At 41.1% G+C, this 14,836-nt stretch overlaps 2 protein-coding genes across 3 annotated transcripts in view; both read right to left on the reverse strand.

Annotated features, from left to right (window-relative positions):
• LOC142585550 (uncharacterized) overlaps positions 1-207 on the reverse strand; it is a 399,003-nt gene extending 398,796 nt beyond the window's left edge. Inside the window, exon 1 of one of the 2 annotated variants that reach the window (XM_075696399.1) lies at positions 19-207. In XM_075696399.1, the coding sequence (XP_075552514.1) occupies positions 19-45 (27 nt within the window). In that variant the 5' untranslated portion in view covers positions 46-207. The remainder of the gene's footprint in view (positions 1-18) is intronic. The other variant, XM_075696391.1, reaches the window with a different exon arrangement.
• Positions 208-9,441: 9,234 nt separating this feature from the next.
• The window catches only part of LOC142585581 (uncharacterized), a 37,819-nt gene continuing 32,424 nt past the window's right edge, over positions 9,442-14,836 (reverse strand). The window contains exon 8 of the mRNA XM_075696454.1: positions 9,442-13,079. Coding sequence (XP_075552569.1) covers positions 12,888-13,079 — 192 coding nt within the window. The 3' untranslated portion in view covers positions 9,442-12,887. The remainder of the gene's footprint in view (positions 13,080-14,836) is intronic.

The raw sequence follows: 14,836 nt of genomic DNA on the forward strand, positions 1-14,836 counted from the left end.
AACATGCACGCTACTTACTGTGCTCCTGGGCCGAGTACCCTCCATGTAAGAACGCAGCTACGTCGCTGCAACTTTGTAATCACCACTGCAGCGTGCCTCAAGCGAACAAAACGGAATCGGCGATCACTGTCATGCAAACGCAACAAAGTTTGCAGTTATATCAACACACGAAAGTCGCATGCGGCCATTGCTGGCACTGGTGAACGCAGACGAAAATTTAGCCGAGACGCTGAGAGTACTGAGAGCCATGTAATAGCTTCTAAAGAACTGAGGAAAAAAAGTTCTATAGAATCACAAATTTCTTGTTTTTATGCAAGCCAATTTTTTTTTACTGAGACATTGGTGCCGCAGACAAGGCTGTATATTTTCTTGTTTTCTACGGGCGCAACCGGCGTCGACATCGCAGAGTAAAAAAAAAAAAAAAAAAAAAAAAAAAAAAGCGCGCGCACAAGCGCGGGCTTTGTTAATCTCCTGTTGTGGGTATGACGGGATGAACTATTGTTTGGACGCAAGAACGAGGTTCTTGTATTGAGTCTACTAACCATGTTCCTACCCATGTTCTAAACGACCGGCTTTATCTAAACTACTTTCTACGCGGTGGAGCGAGCCAACTCATTCTGAGGTGGTACACCCGGTAATGCCTGTAAGCTCTCGATTATTGAAGAATCCTCAAGAGTTCGAAGACTTTGATGGTTTAGTTTTACTCGTCTGGTAAGCATTTTTAGTTTTTGCAAATAGCCATGGCGACAGGGCCGCCATTGCAGGATAATCGGCGGCACACTCGAGGAATCAACCCGCTTCCAGGCCAAGATAATATCAAGGATCTGCCAACCGTCATTTCAGATGAAGATCGACTACGCAGTCTCCTTCGGCTCTGCTTCAAGCACACACTATTGACGCTGAACGAGGAGATCGACTCTTTTAAAGATATTCATGAGAAACTGCTACTTCCAGGATTATCGATGTTCGACGAAGGCGGCAGCGATGACACTTTGTCCAATCTTATAAAACTTACGACTTCCACGGCCGAACCTGCCTGCCACGTTCCTGTCGCCATCGCCGCAAGCCACCACAAGCAACTGCAATCCTTGACGCCAAAGTCTGAGCGATGGAAAGAGTTGGCGACGGAAGTGAACTTGGGCCTCGAACTTGAAAGTCAGCCTACCAACGACGACTCTAAAATGCCGGCTTCACGACATCACTACGACATGCTTGCCGCCAAAGCCGGGCGTGCCAGGCGGGTTGCTGTTGCTATCGCCGCTCGTATGCAAGTTATGCACAGCTACTGTGAAGCTGAAAATTCGCCGGGCAACGACAGTGACGACACCCTGCACACGTTTGATGTGTAGACCGACAGAGGACGTTCCAAAACGGTTCCAGAATTTTTGTGGTTTGCGCCATATGACTCAGTTGGACAAGAATCAAAGTTTGCAAGACCCAACTTTGAAGTTGCCATCGCCCGCTTTAGGTGTACTTTTCTGCTGTCACGAAAATTCCTGTTCACTACAATCAGTCACACACTTATATCAGCAGCAACTGTTCTCGCAGTACCATGCCTGTCTAATATGTTGGGTGAACCTGCGCCCCGAGCTGGCATGTCACAGATGTGCAAAGTTTGTGCAACTGCAACTTTTGCACCAAATAAAGCTAGTGGTCTTGAAAGGTGCAACAGTGCCCTACGAGACTACCATTACCTGAAGCAAGCCAGTCTTTGAGGCTCATTTTTGTCAACTTCATCAACGTGTAAATCTAAAGTTCATCTTCAACATGTGTAGTTAATCCTTACTGCACTGATGTCCACTCCTGTTTGACATGTGTTAATTACAGGATTTTACGGACTTTAATCATTGTATGAAGCAGCAGGCCATCACACATCTGTTAATTGTCCTTACGACTTAACACACTTGGCCTTTTCCATGTGTTCAGTCAGGCTTTTTCAACTAGGGAATTCTTTCATGATAACTATCACTGAATTTGAATGTGAAAATAATTGGCGCATACAGCTGCTTGAGCTTCATTTGTGTACTAACTTGGAGATCGCAGGGAAAGGCCTTCGTCCTGCAGTGGACATAAAATAGGCTGATGATGAAGCAGTGGGACTAGAAGTGAAACGAATTAGCCCTTCCAAGCTCGAAAGGTTGCATTAAATTTAGTGACCACTTCAATGTGTCTTGCTGGAACAACTTCCTTCTGTTAAAAATGAAGTGCCCAAGTACAAGCAACTATTTTGTTCCAGTTCTCAGGCAGCACCTAGTTTCACACTTCTTGGGGTTTATTCTTGCAACTGAACAATAAATGCTATCACCACTCTTGGCATTTCCTTTCTTATGCCTTTCATATCAGTGTTCTACACCATTCCAGACAGGATAGCACTTGGCACAAGTTTTTAAAGAAATGCCAACAAGAATAATGGCGATTATTGTGCAACAAAAACTCTAACGAAAAAAATTTAGGAGCACAGGCAGCACAGTATGCTTATCGTAACAAAAAACAGTACAAAAGAGATGTGGACAAGCAAAGAAACAACAAAAATGAGCCCCTGTGTTTGTCATTTCTTTGCTTGTCCACATCTTTTTCATGCAGCTATTTAAGATGGAACGACACCAACTCACCCAGCTCTCAGTTTTGATGAAGCATGCTTACGTTTAGTTACTTCAAGTACTTTCCGGTGATGAATTTGCAGGCAAATCGGCATGCGCTCCTCACTCAACACATGAAATCCTTTTAATGTTTGTAATATGTAAACACTATAAGTATTTACTTTAAATGCAAAATATGAAAGCTAATTTAAATCCAAGTGTGACAAAAAAAGAAGCTTGCCCAAACGCAATTCGAAATGATTATGAGGGCAAGCCACCTGCCAAAATTCAGACCACGAAAGCTGGGTTATGGTTACACAATGCTTTTAGATTTATGTGCCTTAAGACAAGACACTCCAATGGAAAGACACACAAGATACCAAATCAGGCATTTTATTGCACACCCATAATTTTTTCACACTGCCATAACACACAAACACTATCTTCATCTATATAACGTGCTAGTTCACTGTTCAGTCATCATTTAGCCACAAATCCTGGACACATGTCTTCACATTAGATGGCCTGTCTAAGTACTAATCGAAAACATCTTTCATGGGAACAAAAGGCAACACAAAGTCATTCGAGCAGTAACATACAAAGACTCTAGAGCTATTTTGAGGTTTTCAGTGGACGCTATTTAGACAACTGGTACACTGTCTAGCACTGGCACATTGCAAGAAAAACATGTTCTCATGCATGTAATACAGATTCGCCAATCACTGCTTTAGTACATTTTGGAAATATGTGCAGCAACAGCATGACTTTTTTTTCTTTTGTCAGCCTAAAGAATCTAGTTTACTTGTGGCACTACAGTTTAGTCAATTACAGCAGTCCCAACTACAACAGTGGTGCCAAGTTGTCTCCCTCCACTGACCATGGTGGCCGCACTGCAGAACCAACCATGCAACAAGACCCTTGCGCTTGACAAACAAGAGCCCCGAGTACAAATGCCCACAAACCTGCTGTTAGCGATTATAGCAAAGGAGAAAGGCCACACAAACATATGCCCTTGTGACTAAATGTTGGCTCTGGCCCAGTACTTTTCTTGTCTGCTCAGTGTTGATCAATTCCAAGTCTCTCATTTACCTATGAGCCCTTCTAACTTTGGATTTCAAATGGCTTTAGCAGACAGGAGGAGGCAGGCACCAACTCATACATGCCTAGTTTTGCTACACATGGCATTGCTTTCATTTGCTGCAATTTTGAACATTTGTACAGAGGGGTGTGTCTCATCAAGCATGCATTCAGGAGACCTTATCTGTTTTAAGTGCAAGCCTTTGCTAGTAAGGATGAGCCCAATGATTGTCACATGCTGACAGCCAGTTGCAGAGGTGCATTTCACCACACTAAAGCTTTGTCATTCCACAAGAAAGGCACTCAAGATAAGCTCAGTGCCATGACCAAACCTCCCTGATAGAAGTTGATTGGAGTTCAATGCACCGCTGAGCAGAAAAAGAGCAATACCAAAGGAGCTTCAAGATTCAAGCCTACATGGCTCACATATCCATGTGGCTACCTCTGCTCACAAGCACTCTCTCTCAAACCAATGCAAAAACATTGCTTTCTTTGCTTCCCAGTGCACTGATCAAATGTTCTGGATAGAAGTGTGGACACATGTACCACTCACTGGAAAATCAGACGAAATGCAAAAATACAGCATATAAGAAATATATACTAATTTCAAAAGCCTGCACTTTACAAAAAGCATTATCAGCAAACATTTTGCTTCTCTTTTTCTGCCTATGGTTAGACATTTACCAGTTAAGGGGGCTAAGAGTCATTATCGCTTAAAGGCTCTGAAATTCTTGCTACTTTAATAACAAACTTTACATCTTGGCATATCCTAACAAAGGTGTGATCAGCCATCTTGAACAATTGCTTTTAGAGGTCTACGCCCAAATGCAAGATACAGCCTATGAGGTGCACTAACAGCAGGATTTAAATTAACCTAGGCTACTCAAACTTTGTAGAGTAGACCGGAGCTGAAGCAACAGGAAAGCAAGGAAAGAGACTTGAACCATAATGTGGTCACTTAAATGATCTCTGCTAGTAGCTTACTAGCTTTAGTTAAAGCAGCAAAGTTGGCGTTTCCAAGTGAAAGCTGCCTAGCAAAATCAAAATCTGTAATGTCAAGTGTTGATGGAATGTAGGCATGCATGGCGGTGGCAATACATGTGCCAGTATAATGCAAAGATTTCACTAGCTCAATTCCATCACATCCCCATTCACTCCTCCACATGACAATACGGGTGAGAACAATTGTGGGCACTGATGGAGCCAGATACAATGAGCAAAAAGGAGTGAAACAAGAAAATAATCACATTTTACTCTGGCCCATGTATCACTTTGCAAACAAAGTTCATAATTACGGTGGTAACAAGGCCCGTTACAGACCCATCCCCTTATTTTTTTTCCCCATGCACTCAAAATGTATCCGTTCTCCTTGTTATGGTAGGAAGACAACTGATGCTCATAAGCTGTTGGCAGGTAGCGTCAAGTTTTGACACAGCTGTAAGCTGAAAATTTTGAAGGCAAGCAAGCAGCTAGTGAAAGCTTTGCAAACCAGACACATGTTGTTCTCATCTATAATGCATAAGACACTTCACATTGCACTGTGTAAAGATATACACATGATTTGCATCAGGGACCTTGAAGAATAGTTTCTACAATACTGCACCCTTCATTCAAAAGCAGCAGCTGCTGCAGATGGGCACTGAAATTATGATATTGGGCTCCATAGCTAATCGCCTGCATCACCGACACAGCCACTATGGTATGTCTTGGTAAGTATAACAATTGTAGGCTACCCTCCAGCAAAAAAATAAAAAAAATAAAGTGAAACCATTGACATCACCAGTACATGCTTTTTTTTTTTCACTAAAAATTCCACTTCATTGGGTACGAAGTTATTTCCAGAGGCTCTGGCTTCACAGTAAACATGACACCCATGGCTAGACCGTGACATTATAGGTAGTTAGGTGATTTTAACATGCAGAGTCAATGCACACAGCCCTGCTCTACACAAGTAAATCACAAACACACAAGTTCGCCACTGTATGAAAGTGCCTTTCAGTGTAAAAATACGTATAAAAGGATCTACACACACAGGTGCAATCTTCTACATATCTGACATGCCTGAGTAGCGCTGCTGCTACATACCACGCACTAACAAAATCCAGAGTTCTGTGGACACTTCTGCTATGACTGGAATACAGGACCAAGGACACATTCTGGAAGCTCAACAGTCTTCACTGTTTAGATTCCATGATTTTCTGGAGTTTCATATTTAATTGAGCTGCAGACAGCTTCATTTCTACTAAAGTAGTTGTGCATTCCAGTATGAAAAAGCACAAGAGCCATTAGTGCACTCTAATGCCTTGTGCGCAATGAGTGAAGGCAACTAAGGTATTACAATGTGTAGTTACTAGCAGGCATTTGTAACAAAACAACACCACAGGGAAAACAAACAGACTTCCTACTCAAATTTGAATGCAAGAGCAACAAGCTTTTATCCCTATGACTTTAACCACTGTCACTCACAATCTGTGCACAGTAAAAAAGTTGGAAGGCAATTCAACCTTTGGCTGATGTCGGTGAAAGAGTCTTCCTGGGCAAGTTGGGGGTGAGAATGGGGTGCATGAATCAACAATAATTCATTCCGTGAGGCTTGCAGCCTCTCAAAATTTTCACGAGAGAAAAATGCGACAAAGCTCTCCTTACCACCGACACTACCGCGCAATGGTACCACTGGTATTGCTGGTACTGCAAGTACCACTGTGCTCAGGAAGACAACTTGCTCAGGAAAACATTCCCTTTCATAAACGTCAACTAGAGGTTCAATTTCCTTCCAACTTCTTATACTGCACATACCTACGGGAACAGCTTTAAACAGCACTATCTTCGGTATCGGCCCACAGAAGAGGCTAGAAACACGCCAACCCGATACAGAAAAGTGGGAGGAACTAGGCAAGAAAGACATTGCCTTTAAACTGAAGTAAACTTTCGTGCTAATTTATGCTTCAATAGGAAAAAACGTTAGAATACACTTTATATTTTAGCACATATTACATACTTGCACTTCCCATAATGTGGAATTGTCTGAATTTTATTCAAGTGACCAACAATACCAGGACGACGAAAAATGTACCGGTGAATCAGTGAAAAAAAAAGCTTGTCCACAGAGGAAGTGAGAGGGGCCACAAGTGTGCATGTCTTTACATCTTCCTTTCTGTACATGTTTTTCGCACTACTTCACCAGTTTCGTCATCAAGTTGCATCAGTTAGCCGAAGCTTCCCCACTGGGCACAATAAGACCAATATGTTGACAATGAGGCCATTAATATCCAATCTTTCTCTAAATACTGCTTTCATGAACCAATATACAAGAACAAACAGTAAAACATATGTTTGGTAATATCACCCTAACAACATTTGTAATTAATCATATTTCTTGTTTGACAATGCCACATTTACCTTCACAGTCCATTAAAAAGAAAAGGCAATAAGTTGTATTGTGTGGTCATTTAATGGTGCAGGTGATATTTGTATGCTGAATGAAGTGCAGAAGCTTTTGGAACCCAAGGAAACCTTGGAAGCGTAATACAGAATGTAACCATAACAGTTTTTCACAATTTCTCGTATTGAAGGTAGACATCACAGTTATGCACTTTACAAAGCTACAGCATCAAATTTAATATTGGCGCTACATCGTTTGCAGACAAGTGCAGTAGTCGTGCCAGGGACATCACAAGAATACAACTCTTGCATAATACTTAAACTTAAATTTTCCAACTCACAGATGTGCATATGTTTATGTTTCAGCATAGCTATGTATGGCAGTCCTTACCACACAGCATTAGCAAATAACATGCAGCTGTGCTACACCCCAACCCAGGAAAAAGAAGGAAAGCTAGCATCAAGGTGCAACACAATTGCTAAATAAAAGTACAGGGCACAGTGCACTCCCAACCAATGTTAAATTTAAGTAGAATAAAGTGTACAATTCCCTTAGGGTACAATGCACAACAATAAGTTCCTCGATACAGCACTATGATCAGTCAAAGTATCTGTTCTGGGTGTCCAAATATTTACAGAACATCCAAGCAATGAAAAACACAAAACAGCTTAACGATAAATGTAAATTCTTAACAAAAGCAAAGTATGCACACAATGTTACCACTGCACACACAAAAGCACCCTTGAACTTGTTCGCTACCATCAACAAAACAACAAACAGACAAAAACAGAACTGCAATACAGCAACTATCACATAATCACAATATTAATCACAAGGAAGAAATCTGCATTCACACAAAGTAAGTTTTCTTCTGGAGTTTTTGGTAAATAAATATGCCATGGTTCACAAGGCATTAAAGCTCTTCACAATAGTTGGTCACGGAATCCCAAAACAGCCGCTTGAACAATACAAATCATTTATAATGCTAAATTTCAAACTTAACAGACATGCACAGCACAATAAAACAGATGTACTCACAGATGCATGCCTTGCCAATGATGCATCAGCCTGATGGGGTAGCATGCCTTTCTTATACTAATGTGCTCTAAATGCTCAACCCAGGTTCTCATCTAAACTATTTGAGCAGGAACTGCAGACACTCTGCCAATCCATGGCATTAAATAATTTCAGTGCAAAGCCAGCTCCCACTCAAGAGCTTTGTATTATCATACATATACAGACTGCTGCACACTTACTGGAATAACATGTGCTGCGGGCAGTGCTTTATGCAGGAAATATTTTCCAGCTCCTGTGCTTGGGTTTGAAATAGCTTGGTTCCGAGAATATGCGGATACAGTAGTACCTTGCTAGTATATGCCTTGCTAATATGTTCTCCAAGTCATAATGTCACTGAGACCTGGTCTCCATGGGATAAACAACCTCTTTGTACATTTTCCCTGGCTACTGTCTTATTCCTGCAATCCTGTAAAAGAAAATGCTTTGGAGAGGTTCTGCTTTACAGCAAGTCTTTTTTTCTTTTTCGGATTTGGCTACCACCTAGAGAGGAATGAAAGCGGTGGCAACAGGGCACATTGTTATGGTGTACTCTTTACACCAAGTCACCACTACAAGCATAAGAGCAAACAGTGCCTTCATCAATTTAGTACCAGCAAAATACATGAAAGCTAGCACAGTGCTATCACTCTGGCCACTCACACTAAAAAATTAGCAATCTTGAATTCAAGGGTAACTTGCAGACACTGATGTAAAAAGCACAGCCCACTACTTGCATGCTCCATGCGAGTGTGTGGCATTCTGTGCAACAGATAAGGAAATGATTGTGAAAGTGGCTTATAGAGGTGAGGGCTACAAAAGAAATGGTTAAACAATGAATTGATGAAAACTCAATGTTAAGATCAAGTGTCCTTAAGTCTGGCAAGCTTGACTAGTGATTATAGGGGGGAGGGGAAGACATGCAGTTAACATGTTGCAGGAAAACTAGGTGACATCTACTCCACAGGTTTCTTGACTAGCTGGTGTCATAGCCAGGAACAGTGAAAACATATTTATAACGTAAAATTAAAAAGCAAATGTATTAAAAAACAACAACGGCCCTTTCTGAAATATTGAAAACAGCTGATGACAGTATTTCATGAATGGAAAAAATATTATTGTTGATTAACTATTTGTTTTTACCACGTACTGAATCAAACACCATATATTTCACTAATGTTCAATGGTTAAGAAATGTTAACAAAAATAAACAACAAAATGTAAGTTTGTTCTTAAACTGCCAAGTTATAGTGGCATAAAAATCTGCTTGCACTATGTAGCAAAGCACATTGTGATTAAAAGATATATGTACAAACACACTTCCCACAAAATATGCAGGTTAACAAAAACAAATGTATTAAAAAACAACAACGGCCCTTTCTGAAATATTGAAAACAGCTGATGACAGTATTTCATGAATGGAAAAAATATTATTGTTGATTAACTATTTGTTTTTACCACGTACTGAATCAAACACCATATATTTCACTAATGTTCAATGGTTAAGAAATGTTAACAAAAATAAACAACAAAATGTAAGTTTGTTCTTAAACTGCCAAGTTATAGTGGCATAAAAATCTGCTTGCACTATGTAGCAAAGCACATTGTGATTAAAAGATATATGTACAAACACACTTCCCACAAAATATGCAGGTTAACAAAAACAAATTCAACGTGAAACCAGCCAAGTTGAATGCTGTTCTGTAGCCTTAGTCATTCTGTCCCACTAAGTGTGTGTAAAGGGTATGTGCACTTGAGCACACTTGCATCTGTACGTACAATTAAGGAATCTATTTGAAGAGATGAAAGTTCTTCCATTCATCACACAATGCTCACTTGCAATTTTAGCCAAGATGTGGAACCTGGACACCCATTTGTCCATGATATTTGCAGTTTCTAAAGGTTGTGAATAAAAGGACAGAACTACAGAATACCGGTAGCACTGAAATTAGCAGCACAAAATCTGAGTAATTATATCTAAAAGCCTCATTTGTCTGCACAAAGTGCACATAAAAAACATCTCGTAAACTCTGCTCCTTCTCACCTGAATGAGTACTTCCACACACATATTTGCGCTACTTAAATCTGAAGATATGCATATGCACTTGTATGTTCCACTTCTCTTCAGCAGGATATAATGTAAGCTCGAAAACACCAAAGCGGTTTCACACCTAGGATCCTACTCCACAACACTGACAAAGGCCAGTGCATTCACCAGTAACACTGCCCTAACCAACACCAAACAATGAGCACTGCACAAGTATACAAAAGTTAGCGTGACATTGCATATTTAGCAGCCAACAGCACATAGTAGACAGATCTCATATGCTGCAAATGCTTTTAAGAAAGGGCATGCAAGATTGTTTCTGTGCAGTGCAAAAATGACTGCGAGCATTTGCACGGAAAGTCTTGCTATGGTGTGCACTTGTCTGTCTCATCGTTTTGGCTGAAATGCAAACCCCAGAAGGCTTTCCTCATACACTGTGGTACGCATAAGTTAGTTTGAGAGTTAAAGGCATGATGACCCTGACAGTTCAGAGCAGTGGCACCTCAGCGCCTCTACAGTGCATGCTGGGATTCACTCCCCAGGCAGGACATGGCACAGCATGACACCACCCAGCCACAGGAGGCATAGCAGCCAGACACTGCCGAACACATTGGTCTCGCAGCTCACTGTGCACACTCAACTGAAGTATTTCAGCACTCTTCCCGACATGTGTGCTTGAATGCTGCGATAGCGCAGCTGTATAGGCACTGCCTACTCCCTAGGCATACAGTAAACCACTCCAATGCTGAGGAAGCACATTTGAAGGTTGCAGAGCATCTCTCTCTGCAAAAGCAGGTGCAGCAGACAATTGAACCTGTTATGTGAAGTCAGGATTAGTGTGTACAAGCCATACCCCTTCCTCAGACAGGGAAAACCAGAACTGTTCAGGTAGGAGCTAGCTGCACTTGCCTGTAGCTTTCACCTCACTGTCACATTAAGTTGCCGCTGTTTACAGGCTTTTTAGGACGGGTGGCAAAGAAGACATGCATAGCATACCAATGTGAAAATACGACTCTCGTGTCTCACAAGGCTTGGTCTACACGATGGCTAAAAATATATTCTGAATATACAGCATAGGCTGTAGCTCTATTTTATCAGATTCCAATCCTCCAGGCTCCTCTAGCTATGTCAAAATTTGCCCAAACACCTAACAATGTTTTAGCTATGGTATATGCATGCCAATGCTGAAGCAGTGAGGAAGTTTAGTATACAAAATGAGCATTTTAGACCCATTGCACTCTCCGTTACTAGAATAGCTGACTGATTTTTCAGACCGGATAAATTATTTTGAGTTTGAAGAAGCACTGTTGTGGGTTCTATAAGGCCAGCGTAGAATGGCATCTGAAATTTCAGCATCCGTGCAGCGGTTTGTTAGATTGTTCCAACAAAATCTGGAGGTGCCATGTCTTGAATGTAACTGTTGCTAACAACGGGACTAGCTGCATTTCTCATGGTAGAGCATTATGTCGCATTTCCGAGTACTATTTAGCTGCTAAGCCTAATGACGAAAGTTATTTTGACGTAATTAAGATTCAATGCAAAAACTATTGATTATCTGCGACATCAAGATCTCAACAATATTTTTGGAGACCACATTTATGCTATATGAGCTGAAATTTTCATTGTTGTGATCAAACCGTCTGTTACCATATTGCACTGTTGGCAATCTCGGGAAATTAAGTGACAGATAATGCATGTGCACAGTCAGCTTGCAATGTGATGGCTTATGAAAAATGCTATGCTGTGGTGCAGCCAACCACAAGCAGTAAATTCACTTGCATGCTCAAAGGGCAGAACGGAAAAGCATTGTGCATCATGATAAGCTCCCGAGTGAATTTGTGGACTGTCATTGACACCCAGACAGGAGGGCCACAAACTGTGCAATTCACCACATCATGATGAGATGCATCAGACAGCGTTCGGAGAATGCAAAAGACATGAGTAACAAAAATGCAATTTGACACAATTAAGCATGAGACCAAACAAAAAGAGCCTTGAACTTTCTGGCTGCTACAGGGTCTTGTTCGATGCAAAAAAATATATATTTCCTCTCTAAATTTGTTTTTCAGAATGCTAAATTTTTTAGACACTTCCGCATTCCCCTACAGGTCTGAGAAATCAGTCAGTTACTGTGCTTCTAATCTGTGACTGGTAATAACACAGACTCAAAATACCATGACAGCTGATCTTCGATTGGTGCTTAGCTTAGAATAACAACTTGGACATTTGTATAATTACGGCCACTGCTCTTAAGGCCCAGTCAATCATCCTTTAATCGAATCGGCAAGTTACAAGCCAGAAAGATAACAAAGTTGGCATTATGTGAATAATAATAATAATAATAATAATAATAATAATAATAATAATAATAATAATAATAATAATAATAGCATCTGTCAATGTCATTTGAATGCCTTGCAATTTTGCAACACTAATAAACTGAAAAGTAGGTAAAAAATAATTGGGAAGTGGGGACGTGGGGGAGGAAGAGGGAGAGACCGCTCAACACAAAATTAACCAATACGTACAGATTACATGGTATAGTCGCACTGCTTTGCACATTCGTCAGGCAATAGACTAGACATTTGTGACAAAGCTGCAGGAGCCTAAAATCCTTTTGTTGGAGGCTTGAAGACAGAGATACAAGTGTTACGCCGAGAACAGGAATGTTGGTCCTTGCTTGCATTAAAGGCCAGCAGTGGTTCCCTTCCCTCGCAACTAATGTGGCTGATGGAAATGAGTACAGGTTTTAGACGGCAGTGCGTTCATCATAAACTACTACAGCCTCATTGTCAACAAGTGAATCGGTGTCCGTGTGTGCGGATGGCAGTGTATGGAAGGGTGACAGGTAGCACTGCTGGTTCTGGAAGCTGCGCGTGGCAGCAATGGCAGCTGCGCTGTCATTGCGCATGCGGTTCTTGCGTCGTTTGCTGAAATTAACCTGAAAAAGATGGAAAGCGCTGCTGGAGTAGTCCTAGCCATTGATTTGTACACAATCCAAACAACACTGAAGCAGTAACACTGTACAAGGGCCAAACAACAATGCTCTGCCTTCTTCGGAAGACCTACCATCACGATTTCATACTTAAATTGCAATGAATACAGCTTGCATCTTTTATATCACCTCTTGTTAATCAAATTCTGGAATTTTATGTGCCAAAACCATGATCTGGTTATGAAGCATGCCATAGTGAGGAGCTCCAGATTAATTTTCACTACGTGGTGTTCTTTAACATGCTCCCAAAGCACAGTACACATTTCTGCACTCCGGCCTCATGGGCATGGGGCCACCGTGGCTGGGTCTGAACCTGCGACCTTGATTTCAGCAGCATAATGCCATAGCCACTGAGCTACCATGACGAGTCACCTCATGTTGATCACCATTACGTAGTGCACATTCTTCAAGAAATACTCCCATTCAACATATTCCCATTCTTTAATATTTAAAGCTTGCCGTGAGTGGAATCCCATGCCCCCTTCCACTGCCGGTATTACTAATCCTGACAGATTTTGAAGAGCACTCTGCAGTTTCTTCTGTTGATTTACCTTTACTTTTGTTATGTGATGTTTTGACGAGCTTTTCTCCTTACCTTAATTTTTTCTGTAGTGCAATGACCTATTTGCCACTACATTAGGCCTTTCATGTAGCTTTTGAGATATGCTCTTTCATTTTGTATTTTCTGTGAGCCTTTACAATGAAAGTTCACTTGAAGAAATTGTTAAGTGTTCTTTGCCCCTCCCCTCTACAATTATAAAAAAATATATATTTAAATTCTGGTGTTTTACATGCCAAAACCATGATCTGATTTATGAGGCACACCATAGTGGGGGACTCAGGATTAATTTTGACCCTCTGGGGTTCTTTACTGTGTACCTAACGCATGATACACGGGCTTTTTCGCATTTCACCCCCTTTGAAATGTAGCCACAGCAGCTGGAATTTGATCCTGCGACCTTGTGCTTAGCAGCACAACGCCAAAGCCACTAAGCAACCTCAGCGCGTCCTGTACTCGCCTCGAGAGTATTATTAATTATTGATTTCTCCACAAGTACCACAGTGCAAGATTTCCATTGCAAGAACCTGTGCATACTTCTGGAGATATTAGAAAGCAGTTAACATTAAAGTGTCTTTGACAAAAACATCTTTTACAGTAGTGGGAAACACAGGTACTAGCACATCATAGTTGGTTGAAAAAATCACCTATATTGTTAGCAGTATGGTTCTTCCTTAAGCAAACTGCATCAAACCATTGTAAATTAGTGCTGTCAAAATGATCCTCCCTTCTTAATACAAGAATAAAAACTTCATGTACACAACTGTGTTACAATGTAGCCTAGTGAATTTTACATCGGCTAACACTGAAATTTTGGGCAATGAAAATTATTTGACACCTGCAAATGTGCTTTTCTTGAGCATTAAACAACCGTTAACAGTAGCTGGGTTCTCCCCTCATCCAAAAAACAGTCTTAAGACACTGTCTCATTTTATCTGGCGACTGACTAGCAGGTGACAATGTAAGCTTCTACAATATTGTACTGCGTGCTGTGAACTAGCTCTGGTAACCCTGCATCATCAGCCACCCAGAGCACTTTCCTGTGTAATAATGTAAACTGCGTGCCTGATCAGCAAACTGGCTGCTCGGTACTTGTGCTATCTTTCCCACACGAGCCATGTTGCAAAGAGAATTTTCAGTGCAC

Source organism: Dermacentor variabilis, chromosome 1 (assembly GCF_050947875.1).
Source record: "Dermacentor variabilis isolate Ectoservices chromosome 1, ASM5094787v1, whole genome shotgun sequence".
In the NCBI taxonomy this organism is placed as follows: Eukaryota; Metazoa; Arthropoda; class Arachnida; order Ixodida; family Ixodidae; genus Dermacentor; species Dermacentor variabilis.